Consider the following 27032-nt stretch of genomic DNA (forward strand, 5'->3'; position numbering starts at 1 on the left):
GTCCCTTTGATATAAGCCAATACATCACATTTTGAAATAAACACAAAGTTACTTTTTTTTCAGAACAGGCTGTTCTGAGGTTCTATTTATTTATTATGTTTTAAATAATCTGCACTAAATATTAATGAGAAAGGTGGAGCTGTGTGCCATTAATTCATCTCCCTCAGAATGAGTCTCCAAACCTTTGTAGAACCTTAAAGCCAAGGTATGGACCTCAGTGAAAGTTCCTATATTGTACTGAATGATGGGAATAAAATCCCAGTGATTGGTTTTGGCACCTATGCTCCAGATAAGGTTAGTGTGTTATTTCTAATAGTCTATAAATTTACAGCTAATACCATGTTAAATAACAAACCAGACAATTTAATGAAAAATATATAGATTAGCTTGTCCGCTCCATTAAATACAGAAACTGATCCAAATAAACAACAAAATAAATCAGATTCAAAATATATTGTAATTGTTTAAGTGGGAATATTCAGTTTACATTTTGCCCTAAATTGAAGCTTCAGAAAATTGATTCATAGTTCTTTGTAAACATAATTTATGCAATTTCAATTTTTTTTTTTTTGAATAACATAGACGTAATAGGTGTTTTAGAAAGTGGTGCTATAGAGTTATAATTGGAAAATACACAATTGTTTAACCCTTTCAAGGCCAGGGTGGACTGAAATGCACCTGTGTCTAGTTTTACATGTTTCAGCAATGCACTGCTGTGAGCTAGCTAGTGGCTGCACATATATGCCTCTTGCCATTGGCTCACCTGATATGTTCAGCTAGCTCACAGTAGTGTATTGCTGCACTTTCAAAGGATACAATGAAAATGAAGCACATTCATTTTTTGTTTAATGTCCCTTTAAATCTAATATTAGCTCTCTCCCTATCTCAAACCCTGGTTTAATTTCTAAATTTAGTCATTAACTCTTGAATCTTAATACTAGGGTTAGCTCTACATTTGGCAGTGATTTCAATCCTTCAGTATTATCAATACAACAAAAAGTAATTTAACCTCTTGCTTACAAGTAACATGCATCAGTGATTAAAGGGGTAGTGTACTGTACAATTGTTTTCCCCTTAACGTGTTTCCAATGACCTGTTGTACCAGCTACAGAGTATAAAATGTATGGTAAACTGCATATTTAGGTTTATTTTTGTATATAAACTATCTGTTTTTGCTAATTGAAACCACAACCTAATGAAATTGACTGTGTTTGCAGGGAGAGCAAACCTCATTAGCTTATTATTTAATGTTAAAACAAAATCCTCTTTATCTGTTAAGGGTCCTGATGACTGGAGTTGGGAAACACTGCATTAAAGGATAAATATAATCCCAGTACACTGTCCCTTTAATACTCTTGATTACATGTAACAGACAGGGAAATAAATTGATTATATTGGTGTAGTGTACCAAACCTAAATCACTGATATCACCCCTTGATTGCTAAGAACAAATAAAATAGACAAATATGGCCGATGGTTGGAAGTGATGTGTGGCTGTGTCAGTGCAAGTGAATATGTGCAGCTGTAATCCTTCATCTCCCCCCAACCATAATACCAGGGCCAGAAGGGAATACTAGTACCAGGTGCTAGGGTACATTTTTCTAAATGTCATGTTACCCAGGATTTTTTGAGCCCTCTTATAAGTATTTCAACTTAAGACACTACTGTGCAACTGAAATAATGTCTGAGTTGTATTTCTGTCTTCTGTCTGTAAATCTTGTTGCTTTTCTATGCTGCACCTCATTTGCACAATGTTTGGATGCTGGATATAACTGATGTCTTTCTATTACTTAAGTACTCTTTATTGTTAGTTTCCAAAAAACCTGTCAGAGGAAGCTACAAAGTTGGCCATTGAAGTTGGTTACCGACATATTGATTGTGCTTACTTCTATGGCAATGAACCAGAAGTTGGATGTGCCATAAAGGCAAAGATTGAAGATGGGACAGTCAACAGAGGGGATTTGTTTTACACTGGAAAGGTAACTACCTACAGTTATAAAAGTGTTTCACAATAAATATATACTGGAACAAAATGTTTTGAGCTATGCCCTTAAGTCATATCATACTTGGAGAATGTTGTGTGCACTACTAGAGGTTGAAGCCAAATGTATTGTCTGTTACTTCCCTGTGTGTTCTTATGGTTTTACTGGGACAAGATCAAATGATGTCACTCTAGAATATATTTAAGTGTAGAGCCATTCTGTCACTGATCACAAGTTATAAGTTACCTTGTGTGTAGCTCAGTGCTGTATAAACTTTCTCACAATGTGGAATAGAATGGTATATCACTGTCAGCTGCACATGAATTACTTGCTATGCAACTGATTTCAGTATTTGTAATTACGGACAATGTAACTTTTTAGTGTCAGGGAATAACCACATTCAGAGCTTGATCTTGGGCTGTAGCAAAAGATAATTTTTGAAACCTAATTACATCCCTTTTGTAGTTGATTATATCTTATATGCTTATGATCAAGTGATTAAAAGTCACCTGAACAGCTCTAATTGATAGGACTATCCTCATAGATGTGTTTGGGTCTGTTTTTGAGCCCTGTTTACCATAAAGTGACTAATTGGACAGGTGATTGCTATTTCTAAATGAACCACCTGGGTCATATTTTGCAAGAGAACCCTTTAATTTGTATGAGGGGCATTATGGGTGGTATATGTTGTCTATATAGGGGCTGTTTGGTGCTCATCTATACAAGTTAAAACAAATATACATTTGCTTATCATTTCATAGTAATCACCAGGCACCTATTGTTAAAAGTGATTGACATTTTATTCATTTCAAACAAAGGGACAAATGTTTCACTGAGTTGTATCTTTGGATACCTCTACTGATACTATACACTCTATAACACTTTACACTTATTTGTTTAGCTTTGGAATACCTTCCACATTCCTCAGCTTGTCCGACCAGCGCTGGAGAAATCCCTGCAGGATGTTCAACTAGATTACATGGACCTCTTCTTAATCCATATGCCTATGGAACTTAAGGTATCTGCAAACACAAAGTAGTTATCAAAAAGGTTCTTTCTCTTGAAAAAGAAACGTATGAAGAACTACCAGAGCCATCCATTAAACATGACTAGAAGTAACTAGATTATTATGTGTAAAGAAAACCTCAAATAAAAAAAAACTAAGTACCTAATCTGCCCTCTGAATAAACCTAATATATAATAAATGGGCACTTAAAATGATACAAGAAATATACAAGTTGCTTTATGAATACAAATGTATTGCCTCCAACACAGAGAATGTATTGAAGAAATAAGCAATACTGTAATACCTTCTTGTAGACCATCCCTTTAAAGACAATTTTATTTTTAAATGTATTTCTATATTTGCATCACAATTATTTCTCCCTTCCTTAAAAAATATTGCCCCTGGGGTATATTTGAATGATTAACCACAGTGGGTTTTAGAGCTAGGCAATGCATCCCTTACTGCCAAAACTGGGCATAAATTAATAAAATTATTAAAACATCACCTACATAACTCACCTGCAGGGACTTAACTCAGACTGGCTAAATGCAATATAAATATATGCTTGCGGGCTGCAAATTCAGCTCTCCTTGCACTCCTAGCACTGTAAATTCAGCTCTCCTTGCACTCCTAGCACTGTGTATGGCAAGTCTTGCACAATGAAATAACAGCCTACTGCCCAGGTTCTCTTGCAGACCAAGCAAACGTGTTCAGCTGAGTGTGGCTGAGAAAGAGAAGCCACTGCACAAATGTGTGTGTGTGTGTGTGTGTGTGTGTATGTGTGTATGTGTGTGTATGTGTGTGTGTGTGTGTATGTGTGTGTATGTGGTGTGTGTGTATGTGTGTGTGTGTATGTGTGTATGTGTGTGTGTGTATGTGTGTGTGTGTGTGTGTATGTGTGTGTGTATGTGTGTGTGTGTGTTTTGTGTATGTGTGTGTGTGTGTGTATGTGTGTGTGTGTGTGTGTGTGTGTATATATACAAAGACCTACCAAGATACAGGCTACATTGATCTCCAGTGCTGATCAGAGGGCATTCCATTTACAAAGTCCATTCTGAGCTTGATACTGGACATTGACCACCCCAAAAAAAAAAATATTTCAGAGACTGGCTAAATGCAATATAAATATATGCTTGCGGGCTGCAAATTCAGCTCTCCTTGCACTCCTAGCACTGTAAATTCAGCTCTCCTTGCACTCCTAGCACTGTGTATGGCAAGTCCTCCACAATGAAATAACAGCCTACTGCCCAGGTTCTCTTGCAGACCAAGCAAACGTGTTCAGCTGAGTGTGGCTGAGAAAGAGAAGCCACTGCACAAATGTGTGTGTGTGTGTGTGTGTGTGTATGTGTGTGTGTGTGTGTGTGTATGTGTGTATGTGTGTATGTGTGTGTGTGTGTATGTGTGTGTGTGTATGTGTGTGTGTGTGTGTGTGTATGTGTGTATGTGTGTGTGTGTGTGTGTATGTGTGTGTGTGTGTGTATGTGTGTGTGTGTGTGTGTGTATATATACAAAGACCTACCAAGATACAGGCTACATTGATCTCCAGTGCTGATCAGAGGGCATTCCATTTACAAAGTCCATTCTGAGCTTGATACTGGACATTGACCACCCCAAAAAAAAAAAATATTTCAGAAAATCTTGTGTACTTAGAACATAGGATTTTTTCCTTTTTATCTAATTGGGTTTGAGATATTAAATGCAAATCGACATTTGTAATTATAATGGTTTTATAATTGGTAACTGAGGTGGGCCTTACAGAGTTCAGATGACACACAGAGTGTAAAGAGCAGATGATATATTTAGGATGTGCTGCATTATACTAATGAGGTATATACATATTTATATCCAGTTAAAGGGACAGTAAACAACTTGCAATTACAATTTTTATATGCTGTTTTTTAAAATAAATTAATGAATAAATTAATAATTACTTAATGCAAAAGAAATGAGAGAGCCGCACTAAGTTCAAATTTCCAAATCTGCAAATTTATTGCATAATAACAAAAAAAACAGACATAGCAATAAAAGATGTCTGACACGTTTCCCGCCCTCTAGTGGCGCTTCATCAGACACCTTTTATTGCTATGTCTGTTTTTTTTGTTATTATGCAATAAATTTGCAGATTTGGAAATTTGAACTTAGTGCGGCTCTCTCATTTCTTTTGCACTTATCTGTGCGGTTGGTTCCCACACACTTGAGCCTTGCACCTTACCTAGATTGAGGATCTACAATGGAGATACATGCATCCGCTACAGCGGGTGACGTCATATACACCGGACGGATTTTGGTAGTGAGCTCCGTGAGCTGTGCAGCCGCAACTACCTCTTTTCAATAATTACTTAATGAATGTGAGAAAAAAGGAATCCTTTAACACCTTGTTTGCCGAAATTGCTATTAAATAACCAAACTCCAATCACCAGTTGCCTTATTTGGAGGAGCCATTTAGAACTTGTGATCTTGATAGCAAACATTCCATTGCTTACAGTTTTGTATCTGATAATCTCTGCTGACTCCATTTAGGTAGATATATGTAGTAGGGTTAGATTTGTGAAATCTGTAGTGTGTTATTCCAGTCCTTAGGATTGGAAAACTCTTAGAGCAGATTACAAATCTAGCACAAAAATGTCAGTGTTATAGTGTTACGGTGTGGCAACATCATTGATAGCAATCCATACACCATGCAAGTCAATGTGCATTTGTTTTCATACAAATAATCTTATTAACAATTCTATTTATTTTTCAGAGTTTTCATTTACTTTTAATTTTTACTATTTAACAAATTAACAAAAAATACCTAATTTATTAGCATATTCACTTACTAGTGCCATTTGATATTGATTGAAGAATGAAGGCTAAAAAAATAATAAAACACAAAATGTATGCTTACCTGATAAATGTATTTATTTACGGCATGTATTGTCCACAAAACATTCTAATTACTAGTGGGATATTTACTTCTGGCCAGCAGGAGGAAGCAAAGAGCACTCTAGCAGAGCTGTTAAATATCACTTCCCTTACCCATAACCCCCAGTTATTCAGCCGAAGGGAAACGGAAAAAGAAAATAACACAAGGGGTGCCTGAAGACTAGACAAAAATAATGCCGTCTTAATTTGAATAAGGGTGGGCCGTGGAGTCTCCATGCCTGGAAATAAATAAATTTATCAGGTAAGCATACATTTTGTTTTCTTTCCTATGGCATGGAGAGTCCATGAAACATTCTAATTTCTAGTGGGAACCAATACCCAAGTAGAGGACACAGAATGAATAGGGAGGGAGAACAAGACAGGTGGACCTAAACTGAAGGCACCACCACTTGAAGAACCCTGCTCTGAAAAGAAGCCTCAGCTGAGGCAAAAGTATCAAATTTGTAAAATTTGTGAAAAGTATGTATTGAGGACCAAGTGGCTGCCTTACAGATTTGCTCCACAGAAGATCCTTTTTGAAAGCCCATGAAGAGGAAACAGATCTAGTGGAATGAGCCGTAATTCTCTCAGGAGGCTGCTGTCCAGCTGTCTCATAAGCTAAATGAATAATACTTCTAAACCAGAGAGAAAGAGTGGTGGAAGGGACCTTCTGACCCCTACGCTTACCAGAGAAAACAATAATCAGGGCAGAAGTCTGCCAAAAATCTTTAGTTGCTTGAAGGTAAAATTTAAGAGCTCGCACAACATTCAAGTTATGCAAAAGACGTTCCTTTTGGGAAGAAGTGTTAGGACAAAAAGAAGGAACAACAATTTCCTGATTAATATTGCGATCCGACACTACCTTAGGGAGAAACCCCAGCTTAGTACGTAAGACCACCTTATCAGCAAGAAAAATAAGGTAAGGGGAATCACACTGCAGAGCTGAAAGTTTGGAAACTCTACAAGCAGAAGAAATAGCAAGAAGAAACAAAACCTTCCAAGATAGTAATTTAATATTAACAGAATGCATCGGCTCAAACAGAGCCTGCAGCAAAACTCTAAGAATAATATTTATATTAATATTTATTAATATTTAAACACAGGCCTGATTCTGACCAAGGCCTGAACAAAAGACTGAACATCTGGCAGAACTGCCAGACATTTATGCAGAAGAATAGACAGAGCAGAAATCTGACCCTTCAAAGTACTGACAACCCCATCTCCAGGCCCTCCTGAAGAAAAACCAAAATTTAAAGAACCCTTACTTTGTTTCAAGAAAAACCTTTTGAATCCCACCAATGAAGGTATTTACACCATACCCTATGGTAATTTCTGCGAGTAACCAGTTTACGAGCCTGAAGCATAGTATCTATGACTTTCTCAGAGAAGCCACATCTAGCCAAACTTAGACGTTCAATCTCCAAGTCAGCTTCAGAGAAACCAGATTTGGATGAAGAAAGGTACCCTGAAGTAGAAGTTCCTTCTTGAAATGTAACCTCCATGGCGGAAGAGATTACATCATCACCAGATCCTGCGAGGCCATGCAGGAGCTATTAGAATCACAGAAGCTCTCTCCTGTTTGATGCGAGCAATTACTCATGGAAGCTTCAAGACTAAAGCTTCAAGGAACTGGTAGAGCATCTACCAGAACGGCTTGAGGATCTCTTGAAATTGAACTGTACTTTGGAACCCTGGCGTTTTGATGAGACGCCATCAGATCCAACTCTGAAACCCCCACCTGAGAGTTATCATTGTGAAAACCTCTGGGTGGAGAACCCACTCTCCGGGATGAGAAGTCTGCCTGCTTAGAAAATCCGCCTTCCAGTTGTTCACCCCTGGTATGTGGATGGCAGAGAGATGGCATTCGTGAGACTCCTCCCACTGGAGAAACCTCCTTCATTGCCAAGGAACTCCGTGTTCCTTCCTGGTAAATGATGTAGGCCACCGAGGTGATGTTGTCCGACTGAAATCTGATAAATAGGACCAAAGCTAGTTGAGGCCAAGCTATTAAAGCATAGAAAATTGCCCTCAACTCCAAGATGTTTATTGGAAGAGACGACTCCTCTGGAGTCCACAGACCCTGTGCCTTTAAGAAACACCAAACTGCTCCCCAGCCTAACAGGCTGGCGTCCGTGGTCACAATCACCCAGGAAGGCCTCAGGAATCATGTGTCCTGAGACAGATGGTCCTGTGAAACCCATTATGAGAGAAAGACTGTTGTTGGGGAATCCAAATGTATCTTCTGCGAGAGAGCTAAGTGGTCCCCATTCTATTGACTGAGCATGCATAGCTGCAGAGGTCTCAGATGGAACAAGCAAAAGGAATGATTTCCATGGAGGCAACCATCAGTCCAATCACCTGCATGCATTGAGTCACAGATGGACGGATAGCAGACTGGAGAGACAGACAAGAAACATGATGTTTGGATTTTCTGACATCCGTCAGAAAAATCTTCATGGACAGGGAATCTATGATTGTTTCTAAGAAACACACCCTTGTATCTGGAATAAGGGAACTCTTTCCCAGATTTAATTTCCACCTGTAGAATAGACAACAACATCTCAGTATGAGATCTTGCTAGATGAAAAGATTGCGCTTGAACTAGCATGTCGTTTAGATAAGGCGCCACAGCTATACCCTGGGACCTCACTACTGCCAGAAGAGCCCCCAGAACGTTTGTAAAAAATCTGGGAGCTGTAGCAAGGCCAAAAGAAAGGACAACAAACTGGAAATGTTTGTCCTGGAAGGCAAACCTTAGATACTTGAAATGATCCCTGTGAATAGGACCATGAAGATACTCGTCCTTCAGATCTATGGTCATCATGAACTGACCCTTTTGGACCAAAGGAAGAATATAACGGATTGTCTACAACTTGAAAGATGGAATCCTGGGGAATTGATTGAGACACTTTAGGTTCAGAATGGGACGAAAAGTGCCCTCCTTCTTGGGAACTACAAAAAGATTTGAATAGAATCCTAGACCCTGTTCATCTAGAAGAACTGGAACAATCACTACCATGGATGATAGGTCCTTTACGCAGTCTAAGAAGACCTCTATCTTTATCTGGTTTACGGATAACCTTGAGGATCTGGAACATCACGTATCAAAGCCTTCTGAAAAAAAGAAAGCATGCCCCCCACTTGATCCACTACAGGATCGGGGTTGACCCCTTCATGTTAATTTAGAATCAACAGAATGCTTCTTAGCTTGCTTCCCCCTATTCCAAGGCTGACTGGACCTCCAAGAAGACTTGGATTTATCCTATTTGGAAGAGAAAAAGGAAGACTTCTGTACCTTAAAGTTACGAAAGGAACAAAAATTAGAATTTTGGCGACCCTTAGGTCTATTCTTTTTATCCTGAGGTAGGAACAAACCCTTTCCACCTGTAATGTCAGAAATAATTTCTGCCAGACCTGGTCCAAACAAGGTTTTACCCTTATAAGGCAGAGATAAAAGCTTGGACTTGGGTGTAACATCTGCAGACCAAGATTTTAACCAGAGAGCTCTGCGAGCTAAAACAGTCAAACCAGAAATCTTAGCACCCAACCTAAGAACTTGCATGTTGGCATCACAAATAAGGGTATTGGCTAGCTTGAGAGCCTTGATCCTGTCTTGGACCTCCCCTATAGAAGTCTTCTAGGATAAGATTAGATAAATCATCGCACCAATAAGATGCTGCCCCGCAACTGTAGCAATAGTAGCAACAGGTTGCCATTGTAATCACTGATGAATGTACATCTTCTTCAAAAAAGCCTCAAGCTTTTTATCCATGGGATCCTTGAAAAAACAACTATCTACAATAAGAATAGTAGTTCTCTTAGCTAGAGTAGACATATCTTCCTTTAGCTTGGGCACCGTGCTCCACGAATCACGACTAGCGTTAGCAACAGGAAACATCTCTTTAAAAACAGGGGACGGGGAAAAAAGAAATCCCTGGTTTATCACATTCCTGAGTTATAATATCTGCCATACGGTCTGGAACTGGAAATACTTCCACAGATGAGGGTACATCATATACCCTATTAAGCTAACAGATGCATCGTATTCTTCCAAAGTATCAAGAACCTTATTCAAAAGAACTCGAAGGTGTTCTAACTTAAATCTGAAATTAATCTCCTCTGAATCTGCAGAATTGGTCACTACAGTATCAGAATCTAACAATTCCCCCTCAGAAGCCACTGAAGAATCATCCTCATCAGATAATTGAGACAAACTGGCTAACCCAGCCTTAGCAGAAACAGCCTTACTAATATCAATTTGTTTAGATTCCCTCTTACGCTTACCAGAAACCTTTGGAAAAGCTGATAAAGCTGCAGAAACAGCAAAAGTAATCTGCACAGCAAAATCCCCAGGTAAACAAACACCCCCAGAAGGTTAAGAGGAGCCGCAGGGCACTGTATGTGAAGCTTGGGAAGCTTGAGGGGAAAGCTGAGGCGTTGCTAGGATAACACTATCCTGAGAGACAGTTGACTCAGGGAGAGACATCTTATCTTTAAATTTTTGAACAAAACTGTACAGGAGGAATTATCTTAGCCTTCAAACACAATAAGCATTTTTCAAATGAATAAATAAATGTAATAAATCATAATTGGGTATTAGTTCCAAATTAAGTTTATTTATATGATGCAAAATAAAAAAAGCACCTAAAACCCTCAGCTCTGCTGAGGTCTTACCCCTCCAGAAGTTGCTATGCCACTAGCACCGAAAACCAGACACACCCGTTAGCAAAATACACCTCCTTGTTACCGGAACAGCTTGTGCACTATTTCCCCATAGGAATCAATGGGGGAGAGCCGGCTGAAAAAAAAACTAACACCTGCAAAAAAGCAGCTTTCAGCTCCTAACGCAGCCCCATTGATTCCTATGGGGAAAATACATTTATGTCTACACCTAACACCCTAACATGAACCCCGAGTCTGAACACCCCTAATCTTACACTTATTAACCCCTAATCTGCCGCCCTGACATCGCCGACACCTACATTATACTTATTAACCCCTAATTTGCCGCTCCGGACACCGCCGCCCCTAAATTATACTTATGAACCCGTAATCTGCTCCCCCCAACATCGCCAAACCCTACATTATATTTATTAACCCCTAATCTGCCACCCACAATGTCGCCGCAACCTAACTACATTTATTAACCCCTAATCTGCCGCCCACAACGTCGCCACCACTATAATAAAGTTATTAACCCCTAAACCTAAGTCTAACCCTAACCCTAACACCCTCTAACTTAAAAAAATTACAATAAATCTAAATAAAATTACTTAAATAATTCCTATTTAAAACTAAATACTTACCTATAAAATAAAGCCTAAACAAGCTACAATATAACTAATAGTTACATTGTAGCTATCTTAAGGTTTATTTTTATTTTACAGGCAACTTTTATTTATTTTAACTAGGTACAATTTAAAAAAATTATCTTGAGTACGAAACCCCCCCCCCCTAAATTACAGAAAATAATAAAATAATTACAAGATTTTTAAACTAATTACACCTACTCCAATCCCCCTAACAAAATAAAAGGGCAGAAGTCTTCATCCAGACGGCATTTTCTTTCTTCATCCTTCCGGCGCGGAGCGGCTCCATCTTCAAGACATCCGACGTGGAGCATCCTCTTCATCCGGAGTCTTCTTTAACAATGACGGTTCCTTTAAGTGACGTCAGCCAAGATGGTGTCCCTTCAATTCCGATTGGCTGATAGAATTCTATCAGCCAATCGGAATTAAGGTAGGAAAAATCCTATTGGCTGATGCAATCAGCCAATAGGATTGAGCTCGCATTCTATTGGCTGTTCCAATCAACCAATAGAATGCGAGCTCAATCCTATTGGCTGATTGCATCAGCCAATAGGATTTTTCCTACCTTAATTCCAATTGGCTGATAGAATTCTATCAGCCAATCGGAATTGAAGGGACGCCATCTTGGATGACGTCACTTAAAGGAACCGTCATTGTTGAAGAAGACTCCGGATGAAGAGGATGCTCTGTGTCGGATGTCTGGAAGATGGAGCCGCTCCGCGTTGGATTGATGAAGATAGAAGATGCCGTCTGGATGAAGACTTCTGCCCGTCTGAAGGACCTCTTCTGCCCGGCTTGGATGAATACTTCTGCCCGTCTGGAGGACCACTTCTGCCTGGTTGGGTGAAGACGTCTCACGGTAGGGTGATCTTCAAGGGGTTAGTGTTAGGTTTTTTTAAGGGGGGATTGGGTGGGTTTTAGAGTAGGATTGGTTGTGTGGGTGGTGGGTTTTAATGTTGGGGGGTGGAATTGTACTTTTTTTTTACAGGTAAAAGAGCTGATTACTTTGGGGCAATGCCCCGCAAAAGGTTCTTTTAAGGGCTATTTGTAATTTAGTGTAGGGTAGGGCTTTTTTTTATTTTGGGGGGCTTTTTTATTTTGTTAGGGGGATTAGAGTAGGTGTAATTAGTTTAAAAATCTTGTAATTATTTTATTATTTTCTGTAATTTAGTGGGGGGGGTTTGTACTTTAGATAATTTTTTTAAATTGTAATTAATTGTATTTAGTTTAGGTAATTCATTTAATTATAGTGTAGTGTTAGGTGTAATTGTAACTTAGGTTAGGTTTTATTTTACAGGTAAATTTGTCTTAACTAGGTAGTTATTAAATAGTTAATAACTATTTAATAACTATTGTACCTAGTTAAAATAAATACAAAGTTGCCTGTAAAATAAAAATAAACCCTAAGTTAGCTACAATGTAACTATTAGTTATATTGTAGCTAGTTTATGGTTTATTTTATAGGTAAGTATTTAGTTTTAAATAGGAATAATTTTGTGAATTGTAGTAATTTTATTTAGATTTATTGTAATTATATTTGTTAGGGGGGGTTAGGGTTAGACTTAGATTTAGGGGTTAATACATTTAATATAGTGGCGGCGACGTTGGGGGCGGCAGATTAGGGGTTAATAAATGTAGGTAGGTGTCGGCGATGTTAGGGCCGGCAGATTAGGGGTTAATAATATTTAAATAGTGTTTGTGATGCGGGAGTGCGGCGGTTTAGGGGTTAATATGTTTATTATAGTGGCGGCGATGTCCGGTTCAGCAGATTAGGGGTTAAAAAATGTATTTTAGTGTTTGCAATGTGGGGGGCTTGGTTTAGGGGTTAATAGATAGTTTATGGGTGTTAGTGTACTTTTTAGCACTTTAGTTAAGAGTTTTATGCTACGGCGTTGTAGTGTAAAACTCTTAACTACTGACTTTAAAATGCGGTACCAGGCTTGACAGGAGAGGGTGTACCGCTCACTTTTTGTCAGACTCGTAATACCGGCGCTATGCAAGTCCCATTGAAAAAAGAGGATATGCAATTGACGTAAGTGGATTTGCGGTATTTCCGAGTCTGGCCAAAAAAGTGAGTGGTACACCTGTACCTGCAAGACTCGTAATACCAGAGGGCGTTAAAAAGCAGCGCTGGGAACTCTCAACGCTGCTTTTTAACCCTAACGCAAGACTCGTAATCTAGGTGTCTGGCTTTCTATAATAGGGTTAGCATTAGCAATAATGTTAGCAGTTTAAGCAAAGACCACCTCATCGTCTTCTAACTGCTAATAGCCACCATTACTCTTACTAAAGAGATTGACATGGACACAGCATAGCCCCAATCCTTGCTTGCAGGGAAAAGTACCCATTAAAAGAATTAAAATGTTTTGTGGACTCTCCATGCCATAGGAAAGAAAATGTGTTATACGAAGGGACTGTCTACTACAAAATGTTTATTTTTTAAAAAGATAGATAATCCATTTATAAGTTTAACCCATTCTCCAGTTTTATATAACCAACACTGTTATATTAATATACTTTTTACCTCTGTTATTACCTTGTATCTAAACCTCTGCAGACTGCCCCATTATCTCAGTGCTATTTACAAACCTGTATTTAAGCCAATCAGTGTTAAAGGGACAGTCATGTTCAAAAAAACTTTCAGGATTCAAATAGGGCATGCAATTTTAAACAAATTTCAAATTTACTTTTATCACCAACTTTGCTTTGTTCTCTTGGTATTTTTAGTTGAAAACTTAAACCTAGATAGGCTTATATACTCATTTCTTAGACCTTGAAGGCTGCCGCTAATGCATTTTGACCGTTTTTCACCACTAGAGGGTGTTAGTTCCTATGCATCCTATAGATAACATTGAGCTCACGCATGTGAAGTTACCTAGGAGTCAGCACTGATTGGCTAAAATGAAAGTCTGTCAAAATAACTGAAATAAGGGGGCAGTTTGCAGAGGCTTAGATACAAGGTAATCACAGAGGTAAAAAGTGTATTAATATAACTGTGTTGGTTATGCAAAACTGGGGAATGGGTAATAAAGGGATTATCTATCTTTTTAAACAACAACATTTCTGGTGTTAACTGTCCCTTTAACTCATGAATATCTCCATGAGAGTGAGAACAAAGTTACCATTATAGCACACATAAACTAGCATGTGATAAGAGGCTGTCTCCGGTGGATAAGAGACAGGCAGAAATTTAGAGGTGTAAAAGTCATAAAGTATATTAATATAACAATGTTGGTTGTGCAAAATTGAGGAATGGGTAATAAAGTTGTTATCTATCTTTTTAGAAAATAAAAATTTTGGATTAGAAAAATCTTACTAAGGGCAAAATTCTCAAAAACTTGTCAGCATGGAGAGAAATCATCAACTTATTTTACTAAGCACAATATGGTAAATAAAGTGTTTCTCCTTCACATAAAGAATATTAGTACACTCCCCTTAATGAATACACAGTTACAAAGGTAAAATTGCCTTTAAAACAACCCCCAAGTGGTCTTGTAACACTGGCGAGAGGGATCTTACAGAATATCGCCAGACCAGAGAGTATTGGGCCCTTAGTGATAAACCCAAGAGAAGACTCTTCCTATATTATATATATTTTTACTTATATTAAACTGCATTTAAATAGCAAATGTTATCAAGAATAAGTTTGTTACATACTTTTTACATGATTTTGTAAACGTGTTTGGTGAACTAAATGCACAGACAGCAGTAAATTATGACTGTGTGTCTGTGCTTAGAAGCACATGAAAACTGATTGAATTGATATGCATGACACATATTAGTTATAAAACATAATATTGTATGAAAGCTCTGCTCACTGCCATATCATTAGAAAACCCATTCTTATCAACATTTCTGACATTTTTTGTGAAGGGATAAAAAATAAATAAATAATAAAACTTTATTTCTAGCCAGGGGATGATCTTTTGCCCATAGATGAGAATGGACATTTCATTTACCATAACACAGACCTGTGTGATACTTGGAAGGTGAGTCATGTTAGATCATGTGACGTTAATGCACTTTATAAATAAGTAGGGGGAATTATTCTCCACAGCACAGAGAATGAAGGGTTTAATGAATAAAACACAGAATTGTGGGATAAAGTAGCAGTTCTCATTGGATGTGCAAGGCTTTATGTATTGGGCGCCTCAGATAACTATAGACGTCAAAGGGATATGAAACACCCACATTTATCTTTTGTGATTCAGACAGAGCATGCAATTTTATAAAAGTTTCAAATTTACTTCTGTTATCAAATTTGCTTTGTTCCAATGATATTCTTTGTTGAAAAGATAACTAGGTGTCTAGAGCACTATATGGCAGGAAACAGTGCTGCCATCTAGTGCTCTTGTATATGGATAACATTTTTGCAAAACTGCTGCAATATAGTGCTCCAGTAATGGGTCAGCTCCTAAGCTACGTCCCTGCTTTTCAGAGAACACAATAAATTTGATAATAGAAGTAAATTAGAAAGTTGCTTAAAATTGCTATTCCATCTGAATCATGAAAGGAAAAATGTAGTTTTCATGTCCCTTTATGAGCACAAACAAAAAAAGGTTGAGTAAAGGGGCAGTAAACAATACGTTTTCACTACAATTGTGCAGCAGGTGGGAAGTCAGGTATTTATTCTCACCTTGAATAAAGATGGATTTATAACTGTGAAAAGTCCTTTGCTAATAATCTCCACACCCTCCTTTCTGATGCGCACAACAAAAAAACATTGCGCCAGGAAGGAGGGTGTGGGCTCTTAGCAATGGACTTTTTGGAACAGAAATATAAATCTGTCTTTTTTTTTTCAAGCTGCAGATAGCATTAAATCCTTTGCAAAGTGTTTTTCTTGTGCATAATTACAGTTTTTTCTGTGTTATTCCATTTTGAGTTGGATGTCCTTTTACTACGTATAACCTATAGCAGGTAAAGACCTTTTGTTTCCCAGGCTATGGAGCAGTGTAAAGACGCAGGGCTGGTAAGGTCCATAGGAGTCTCTAACTTTAACCGCAGACAACTGGAGATGATACTGAACAAGCCTGGGCTAAAGTATAAACCAAGCTGTAACCAGGTAAATTTGTTTTAAATGCTCAGATACGGCTGGTTTACGAGTCGACAAAACAACATGACAGCTCCTCCTTACTTACAGAATTAAAGGGACATGAAACCCAACATTTTTCTGTCATAATTCAGATAGAGAATACAATTTTAAACAACTTTCTAATTTACTTCTATTATCAAATCTGTTTCCTTCTCTTGGTATCATTTGTTGAAGGAGCAGCACTACTAGTTTCTAACTGAACACATGGGTGAGCCAATCACATTCAATGCAGCCACCAATCAACAGCTAGAACCTTGTTTCTCTGCTGCTCATGAACTTGCCTAGATAAACCTTTCAGCAAATGATAACTAGAGAAGGAAGCAAATTAAATAATAGAAGTAAATTGGAAAGTTGTTTAAAATTGTATTCTCTATCTGAATCATGATAGAAACATTTTGGGTTTCATGTCCCTTTAAATGTAAACTTCTAGTTGTAAGGTACAAAACTTTTGGTAAAAGGGATATTATAGTTGACAAATGACATGCTGTAATCCATTAGTGGATGTTATTTTAAGACTATCAACCCTGCAAAAGAGGTTAAACACATAGTAGAAGTGATGCATAAAGGTCTATAAACTGGTTTTCATAAATCATACATAGTTATTTTACCTTTTGAACTTATTTTATACAGTTTGCTAAAAAAAACAAATCATGCAACAAAAAGTCCTTGCACTGACTGAAATACCCCTCTCTTGGTATGAGGTCATTAGTTAGATCTTTATCTTCTGCTCAGGTTGAATGCCATATCTATTTGAATCAGAGCAAACTCTTGGCGTTCTGCAAATCGCAAGATATTGTGCTGGTGGCGTATGGTGTACTGGGGTCTGCAAGAGATGAAAACTGGTAAAGAACGATATTATAGGCTGTATTTACATCAGTCATTTTATTTTTCATAAGAAAAGTAAGCTTCAAAAATAAAAAATAAAACTTGTACATAGAATGTTATGAATCTTTGTGATAAAGCTTTCTTGAACAATACAACTATGTATGGCTGTTAAATGGACAGTAAACATTCATTTTATGAACATTTTACAGCTTCATTGCAGCTCTCAGTCTGGCCATTTTAACCCAGATGTTGACCAGTAGGTCCCCTCTAGATTATCCTCAATGTCCTCCTCCAACATCAGGTTGCTTTTTCCAAAATCTTTCAGCGGGCAGTATGTCCAATCAGATTGCATATTGCCTGTGCCTTAGGAAGGAATTGGTATGTGTCCCTACAAATTGTTTCATGACATGGAAGGCTTATGTGCTTCATTGAATCCATTGCAATTAAAGGGATACTAAACCCAAATTGTTTCTTTCATGATTCGGACAGAGCATGCAATTTTAAGCAACTTTCTAATTTACTCCTATTATCAATTTTTCTTTATTCTCTTGCTACCTTTATTTGAAAAGCAAGAATGTAAGCTAAGGAGCCAATTTTTGGTTCAGCACCTGCGCTTGAGGATTGGTGGCTTAAATATAACTACCAATCAGCAAGCGCTATCCAGGGTGCTAAACCAAAAATGACCCGGCTCCTTAACTTAGATTTCTGCTTTTTCATATAAAGATAGCAAGAGAACAAAGAACATTTGATAATAGGAGTAAATTAGAAAGTTGCTTAAAATTGCATGCTTTATCTGAATCATGAAAGAAAAAATATGGGTTTAGTGTCCCATTAGCTAAGCATATTTTTGGGGTGGTTCTCCGCAGGTAAATCTAAAGTTCACAGTTTTTCTTTGCAATTTTAAACATTTAGGAATCATCAAACAAACTGCAATTTACGTCACAGACATATTTTTTATAATAAAAGAGGTTGATGGGGGGGGGGATCTAGTTATATAAGATATCAAATTAGATCTGGACATAAAGACTTTTTTGCTGTATAAAAAATATCAATGTATCCCAAGGGGATTGGAGGATAAAAGAAATTCCCCTCCTTTGTAGTGACGGACATTGAATTTATTGCCAAATGGAACAAAATTCTGAATGACTGTTCTTTTGCTCTTATAGATTTTATATTTTTATGGGGTTTTTTTAAAAAAAAAAAAACAGGCTTGAAATGATCAGTTAGATCAAGGCAATACAGAATTATTTACAGACTTTTCAACAAGATTCAATTTAAAGAATATGATGCTAAATTTTAAAAAAGTTTTCAAAAGAATTGTGGGAATTTAAGAAATTAAAATTGTCACAAGATAAAAGAGATTATGATTTCAATAGATTGTACAAATGGACCCACTTTTCCTCTAAGGGACAGAGTCAAAATAAGCCCAATTATAAACGTAATATGGATCAGAAATCCAAACAGGCAAAAAAGACAAGATTCACAGAAAAAGATTATGAGGTAGAAACATCTGACCATGACTCTATTGAGGAAATTACTAATGCATAGAGTACCTCAGTATTAGATATACCTGGGGCAGAAATAGAATTATCGTCAAAAAATTAATTGCAGTTAGGGGCAAAGCCAAAAAGAAAAAAACAAGAAGGGGGAGCAGAGGTAGAAAAGGAAAGAAATCCAGAGACAAAGCGGTATTATACCAGAACCAATCGGACACAGGTCCGGAAATATGTCTAAAAAATGTGATTAATCTATCTCAATATGCACTCACTGAACCCGAAAGGGAAGTGTTGTGTTTAGGCTTACATTTTTCTCCTACTACACACTTTAGTCTATTTGGAACCATATTAGTAATGAAATTGCAACTGATGAATTAAATAATGAGGAAATCTGTCAGGATTTTTTTGATAAAGATTTATTAGATTTTAAAGAACAATGTTCTATAATATAGATCTTAATTTTCTGTTAAAAGAAAACGAGAATCTTACTGACACAATACATGATAACTTACCCACAGGAAAGATAAAAAAAATAAAAAAAAATATTCTGTACATTCTAGGGGCACATGTTTAAATGTATTTCAAAGAACGGTGGAACAAAAACTTAAAGATCTTTCAAATTATGTTTAGTCTAGACAACATTGTAAGAAAAATAATAACAACTTGACCAATGTACAATTTAAAGCACTAGACACTTTAAAAGGCAATACTGATATAGTAATAAAAGCCAGTGATAAGGGGGGAATGTGGTTTAATGGATAGAGAATATTACATCTTTGAAGCCTTGCAGCAATTGAGAGACATAGAAATATCACTTGGTATCTGTACTGGTGTAGTTACTGATAAAATGTCTGAACAATTGTTACCTCAAACCCCTAATATTCCTATATTTAACTTTTTGCCTAAATTGCACAAAGATCCTGTACACCCTCCTGGAAGGCCCATTATATCGGGCATGGGGTCCCTATTAAAACCAATTGCTGAACTTATTGATGCTTTTTTTTACAGCCCCTAGTGGGTGATTAATGAGCTGTTACGGTACCAACAGTGTACCAAGGTTAATATCAGATGAACAATGTCCTGCATAGGGAATCAGCAATTCACAACCCAGCCAGTTTTCAGGTTTAAAACAGAATGACATTTATTAAAAGGCTATGCCTAGTATTTATGCAGGTCTGACCCCCCCCCCAGATGGGGGTTGAAAGGCTGTTGTACATTACATGGAGGGAACAAGCCCTTTGACATGATACAATAGAATTATATTACTTAAACACTTCAACCACAAGACACTCTTGGCCCTTCTTATCACTTAGGCGTTAGGTGATCAAACAATAGAATGCTTAGCACTAATTAGATTATAGCTGGAGCCAGCAACTCTGTCTTTAGAAATTAGTTTCTTAGCTAAACACAATTAACTCCTTCAGTCCTGACAGAAGGGTCTGTCACATATCTCCCCCCTTGTGGAACACTCCGGCAGACCCGGCTTGACCCTTTGGCGGGTCAACCTGGGGATGACCGGACTAGGAGGTGGTAGGCATGTCAGTTTGCCAGGACAATCCATCTGTATTCCCGTTATGAGAGAGAATTCCTGTCCATACAAAGAAGGGTTCAACTTCCTCAGTGCCCAGACTAGGGCTAAACAGTCCTTCAAAATCCCATCAGCTTCTTTACGAGTTTTCTGTACCTGCTCTTTATAGGTATCCACAATCCCTTCATACTGACATAGGGTGCCCTTGAGTTGCTGCACCTCACTATGAGCCAGCGTCAGCTTCTCCTCAAGTGTCGCTAAGTTTGTCTTTAATGTTTCATGTCCCACTCTCAAGCTGGTGTTTTCTGCAGTCTGTCGGTGCAGCTTGTCTAGCAGAGATTCACGTTCTAAACGTGCTTTTTCCTCTGCGCTCCTCTTCTCCTTCATCAGCGCATTGTAACGGGACTTCCACGTATCAATAGCGGATAGAGATTTACTGAGCTCAGCGTCCTGGGGCTTAGCAGCAGGGGGGTCAGTCTCTGCTGCATGGATCTGAGCACGGGTAGTCACAGGGTTAACATCAGCGGGACCCATGGGAGCATAGGCAGAAACAAGGGGAGCCAAGTCATTTCCAAGAAGAACATCAGCAGGTAAGTCCTTCTTGACCCCCACATTCACAGGTCTAGCACCCACTCCCCAATCCAAATGTACCCTGGCAACAGGTAGGCTGAACACATCGCCCCCTGCTACCCTCACAGCCACAGTGTCTCCAGTGTACTGTTTCTCAGACACCAAGTTCTTTTGAAGCAAGGTCATGGTAGCACCAGTATCCCGTAGACCACTGACCTTCTTCCCATTCACTTTAACCAGTTGCCGGTTATTCCGGTGGGCAGCTTGCACAAGGTCTGCCTCATGTAGGATGCTCCAGCATTCTTGCGCCTCTACGTAGCGGGCCGCAGGCTGAGAGTTACATGGAATTCCGCCGGCGGGTCTTCTCCAGGACTGTGCTTGGTTCGCTGCATTTAGGGGACACTCTGGTCTTTTGTGCCCTAGTTGCTTACATCCAAAGCACCAAATAGGCTGTGAGTAGCCCCGTGAATTGAACCGGGCTCTCTGAGGGTAGTTCGTGGCCGGAGGCCGTGTGGTATAGCGGTGCGCCGGGGATTGGTAACTGGCAGCTGCTGGGGTGACTGGGGGTCTGTACTCCACTCTAGCAGGGGGCTTAGTGGTAGCAGTGTCCAGTTTGCGGGCATCCATATACTCATCTGCCAGGCGAGCAGCTTCATGCAGGGTGGAGGGTTTACGGTCCCGAACCCACTCTCTAACTCCTGCTGATAACTTGTCAAAGAAATGTTCCAACAGGAATAGCTGCAGCACCTCTTCCCCAGATACGGCTTGGCACCCCGCTATCCAGTGAGCTGCTGTGCGGTGCACCTTACATGCCCACTCAACGTAGGAATCACCAGCTAATTTAACAGTGTCTCTGAACCGCCTCCGGTATGCCTCCGGTGTAACCGCATACCTGGAGAGCAGAGCCTCTTTCACAGTATTATAATCCCCAACCTCCTCATCTGGAATGGCCCGAAAAGCCTCACTGGCCCGGCCAGATAATTTTCCGGATAATATCGTGACCCAGTCCTCTGCGGGTACCTTGTGTAGTGCACATTGCCTCTCAAAATCCGCAAGGAACCCATCAATCTCTCCTTCTGTTTCCAGGAAGTTTTTAAAAGCTGCAAAATTTACTTTTCTCTTTTCCACTTGGGCTGCTGCAGCACTGCTTTGGCGAAGTAGGTTGGCCTCCACAGCTGCTATGACCCGGTCGATAATTTCCGCAGATGGGTTGGGGCCATAATATGCCAGTCTTATTTTAACCGCCCGATCAAAGCTTGCTTCTTCAGGGGTTCTGTCTGATATGCTGGGCCCATTGGTTCCTTCTGTCCCTGGTACTCTTTCCATCTTAGTCAGTATTGTAATAATCCCCCTCTTCCTGAGGTTACTGGCTTGTGTAGTTGCTCTTCTGGGCGATAAGGTTCATTCCGTCGCTTGCCACCAATTGTTACGGTACCAACAGTGTACCAAGGTTAATATCAGATGAACAATGTCCTGCATAGGGAATCAGCAATTCACAACCCAGCCAGTTTTCAGGTTTAAAACAGAATGACATTTATTAAAAGGCTATGCCTAGTATTTATGCAGGTCTGACCCCCCCCCCCCCCCCAGATGGGGGTTGAAAGGCTGTTGTACATTACATGGAGGGAACAAGCCCTTTGACATGATACAATAGAATTATATTACTTAAACACTTCAACCACAAGACACTCTTGGCCCTTCTTATCACTTAGGCGTTTTCTCTCTGGAGGTGATCAAACAATAGAATGCTTAGCACTAATTAGATTATAGCTGGAGCCAGCAACTCTGTCTTTAGAAATGAGTTTCTTAGCTAAACACAATTAACTCCTTCAGTCCTGACAGAAGGGTCTGTCACATGAGCTATATAAGAGTATTAAAAAAGTACAAACATTTGAATGTAAATCTACATATAGATTAGTTACTGTGGAAGTATCTTCCCTGTATACCTCCATCCAACACCAGATGGTGTTAAAAGCTATATCCTTTTTTTTAGAGCATTTTTCAAATTATTCTTTAGAGGTAAAACAATTTTTGCTTTTGACATTGGAATTTTTATTATGACATAATTATTTTCTGTTTGAAGGCAATTACTATCTGCAGAGACGGGGGAACAGCGATGGTGGCGGTTTTCACTCCCTCTTACCCCAATCTCTATATGGGATGGTGGGAGATGCTCCACGTCTATGCAGATAGTAACCCTATAAGGCAACATATTATTTATTTTAGTCGCTATATTGATGACCTCTTGCTGGTGTGGGATGGAGATGAACAGTCAGTGGGGTCATTTTTCTTTTATCTTAACATTAATGAATTTCATTTAAATTTTGTGGATACCCAAGACAAAAATCATGTCCATTTTTTGGACATAGAACTGAAGTCTAATTTTAACACTGACCAAATTGAAACAAATTTATTCAGGAAACCTACAAGTGGTAATACCATTTTAAATTATAAATCCTGCCACCACAATCATGTATTGAAGGCTATATCTAAGGGCCAATACATTAGGGTTAAACGTCAATGCTCTGATCTTACATATCAACAGCAATGTGATAAGTTAAAAGAGAGACTATTGGATAGAGGGTAGAGTGACAAGTTACTAAATACTACAAAAGCAATGGTAGATGGAATACCTAGAGAGGAACTGTTAAGATATAAAAAGACAAGAACAAATAAGAAAAAGAAAGTAAAAAAGAATAACATAAAAGATAATAAAATTATTTTCTGTACCCCATACAGTTTGGAATATAAAAATATTTGTAATATTATTAAGGAACTCCTTCCAATTTTGACTACAGATCCAATCTTAGAGCAAGTTATGACCAAAGGTTTTCAATTTGTGGCCAAAAAAGCCAAAACTGTAGGAATTTATGTTGCTCCTTCATTTCTGAATGATAAGAAGAGAAGTACTTGGTTAAGTAGAAGACAGGGTTTTTACCATTGTGGGGCTACTAGATGTAAGACCTGTGGATATGTGAAAGAAGGGGATAGTTTTAACTCTAGTATTACTGAAAAAAAGTACAAAATTATCATGCACTCAATTGTAGATCTACAAATGTAATTTACCTCCTCACGTGTAGAGGGTGCTTTGGAACATATTAGAGATATTGAAAACCCTGAAATCTTCACACCAGTAGCTAAGCACTTTAAATATGAGAACTCTTGTGACTCTTCATTAGTACAAATCCAAGAGATGCATTAAAACAAAATCAAATTGCACACTGACCGCAGTCCAGTCTTTCAAATACCTGGGTATGTTGTTAGACCCCAATCTATCTTTTGGCCTCCACATAGAAAAACTTGCATCTAAACTCTATCCAAAACTAGGTGCCCTGTACAGAAACAAACCCTGCCTCAGCCCTACAATAAAGGAAAAGATTTTACAGCAAATGCTGATGCCAATCATAAATTATGGAGATGTAGTATATGCACCTGCACCGCAAACTCACCTTAATAAACTAAATACACTGTATAACTCGTTCTGCCGCTTTGTGCTACAATGTAACTACAGAACCCACCATTGTGACATGCTAAAAGAACTAAACTGGCTGTCACTGGAATCCAGATGCACCCACCATCTTTCCAGCCTTGTGTTTAAGAGCTTTTCTGGGATGCTCCCACCCTACCTGAGCAGTATGCTCTCCCCGGCTGTTCCCACCTCCCATAACCTCCGATCCAGCACCAGCACATTATTTAGTTGGCCTCCATACAAAAATAAATCAGGTCGATCCTCCTTTTCCTACAGAGCACCTCAATTATGGAACGACCTCCCGCACACTTTAAAACATTCCCCAAGCCTAAAATCTTTTAAGAGATCCCTCTCTGCATATCTCAAAACAGAATGCACCTGTCATGGTTGATTATATATTTCCTACCTATTCTATGTTAAATTTTGCAAATATTATGTATAAATATTGTTTTTGTATTTTATTGTACACTATTGTATCAATGCAATGTTTTATGGACCCAGGACATACTTAAAAACGAGAGAAATCTCAATGTATCCTTCCTGGTAAAATATTTTATAAATAAATATTGATCATGTCCCATTTTCAAAAAGGGGAGGAGACAGGGATTACTGTTTAAGTAAAAAAGAGGTACAGTGGACATTCACTTTAAATACTAAAAATCCATTGGGCATAAATATTGAGGCGGATGTAAACTTAATTTTTTTATATAATTGCCCATTGCGATGAAAATGGTAAATTAATTCGTAAAAATGGTTCCCAATTATTAACTAGCACCTTGATTATGAGTTTTGAGCGCTATAGGAAAATTAATGAATGCAATAAAAGTGGGGTTAATTAATCCCCTATAGTGCTGCCATTACAAGTTTTAAAAAACCTGGCTTGTGCGGGTGATAATCTGCTGCCCCCGATGCCTGCCTACAGTTATTAACCCCTAATCTGTCGCTCCCCATATCACCGCCACCTAAATAAAGGTATTAACCCCTAATCTGCCACTCCCAATATCGCCGCCACTATACTAAAGCTATTAACCCCTATTCCGCCTCACCACATCATTGCCGCCACTATATTAAAGTTATTAACCCCTATGCCGCCGTTCCCTGACATTGTTGCAACTAAATACAGTTATTAACCCTTAAACCTATGGCATCCCACATCACTACTACTAAATAAACCTATTGACCCCTAAACTGCCAGCCCCCCACATCACAACAACCTAAATTAAACTATTAACCCCTACACCTATCCCTAAACCTAACCCTAACGTAACCCTAACCCTAACACCCCCTAACTTTAACATAATTAAAATAGATCTAAATTAAATTTACAAATATTAAATAAATAATACCTATCTAAAACTAAATACATTGTGAAATAAAATCTAAGCTAGCTACAATATAACTAACAGTTATATTGTAGCTAGCTTAGGTTTTATTTTTATTTCACAGGTAAGTTTGTATTTATTTTAACTAGGTAGACTAGTTAGTAAATAGTTATTAACTTTTTACTAACTACCTAGTTAAAATAAATTCAAACGTATCTGTCAAATAAAACCTAAGCTGTCTTACACTAAAACCTAAAATTACAAAAAATAAAAAAACCTACCATTACAAAAAATAATAAAAACTACCATTACAAAAAAACAAAAATAAAAATGATTCCTACTCTAATACCCTATAAAAAAAAAAACATCCCAAAACAAAAAAAACCTAATCTAGAATAAACTACCAATGGCTCTTTTTCTGAAAAAATAATACAAATATCCACTAACATTACAAACTACCACCCCCCAAACCCACAAAATAAAAAAAACTATCTAAAAAACCTAAGCTACCCATTGCCCTGAAAAGGACATTTGGATGGGCATTGCCATTAAAATGGCATTTAGCTCTTTTGCTGCCTAAAATCCTAATCTAAAATTAAAACCCACCCAAAAAACCCTTTAAAAAAACCCTAACACTAACCCCAACAATTCACTTACAGTTTCTGAAGTTCCGCTTGAACGATCTTCATTCCTGCGGAGAAGTCTTCATTCAGGCGGCCAGAAGTCTTTATCCAGGCAGCCTCTTTAAACTTCATCCCGACGGTGAAGCCCTCATCCAAGCGGTGAGAAGTCTTCATCCAGATGGCCTCTTCAATCTTTATCCAGGCAGCATCTTCTATCTTGATCACGGTGGCGCAGAGTGGATCCATCCTGAAGACATCCGACGCGGAGCATCCTCTTCATACAGTCACTGCCGTATACTGAATCCTCAATGCAAGGTACGCGATTCAAGATGGCGTCCCTTGCATTCCTATTGGCTGAAAATTTTTAATCAGCCAATAGAATGAGAGCTGCTAAAATCCTATTGGCGGTTAAATCAGCCAATAGGATTTAAACAGCTCTTATTCTATTGGCTTATTTATCAGCCAATAGAATGAGAGCTGTTTAAATCCTATTGGCTGATTTGAACAGCCAATAGGATTTTAGCAGCTCTCATTCTATTGGATGATGAATCAGCCAATAGAAAGAGAGCTGCTTAAATTTGAACAGCCAATAGGATTTATTGGCTGATTTAAATCTTTTAGCCAATAGGAATGCAAGGGATGCTATCTTGAATCGCGTACCTTGCATTGAAGATTCAGTGTTCGGCAGCAACCATATGAAGAGGATGCTCCACGACAGATGTCTTCTGGATGGACCCGCTCTGTGCCGCCAGGATCAAGATAGAAGATGCTGCCTGGATGAAGATTGAAGAGGCCGTCTGGATGAAGACTTCTCGCCGCTTGGATGAGGACTTCACCGCTGTGGGGAAGATTGAAGAGGCCGCCTGGATGAAGACTTCTTGCCGCCTGGATGAGGACTTCTCTGCC

At 38.5% G+C, this 27032-nt stretch overlaps 1 protein-coding gene across 1 annotated transcript in view; it reads left to right on the top strand.

The window, feature by feature from the left end:
- The first annotated feature begins 207 nt into the window (after window positions 1-207).
- The window catches only part of LOC128644557 (aldo-keto reductase family 1 member C23-like protein), a 35976-nt gene continuing 9151 nt past the window's right edge, over window positions 208-27032 (top strand). The window contains exons 1-6 of the mRNA XM_053697131.1: window positions 208-294; window positions 1812-1979; window positions 2884-3000; window positions 15113-15190; window positions 16141-16263; window positions 17026-17135. Of these exons, the coding sequence (XP_053553106.1) occupies window positions 208-294; window positions 1812-1979; window positions 2884-3000; window positions 15113-15190; window positions 16141-16263; window positions 17026-17135 (683 nt within the window). The remainder of the gene's footprint in view (window positions 295-1811; window positions 1980-2883; window positions 3001-15112; window positions 15191-16140; window positions 16264-17025; window positions 17136-27032) is intronic.

The sequence above is a fragment of the Bombina bombina genome, unplaced genomic scaffold, assembly GCF_027579735.1.
Source record: "Bombina bombina isolate aBomBom1 unplaced genomic scaffold, aBomBom1.pri scaffold_1808, whole genome shotgun sequence".
NCBI classification, from domain to species: Eukaryota; Metazoa; Chordata; class Amphibia; order Anura; family Bombinatoridae; genus Bombina; species Bombina bombina.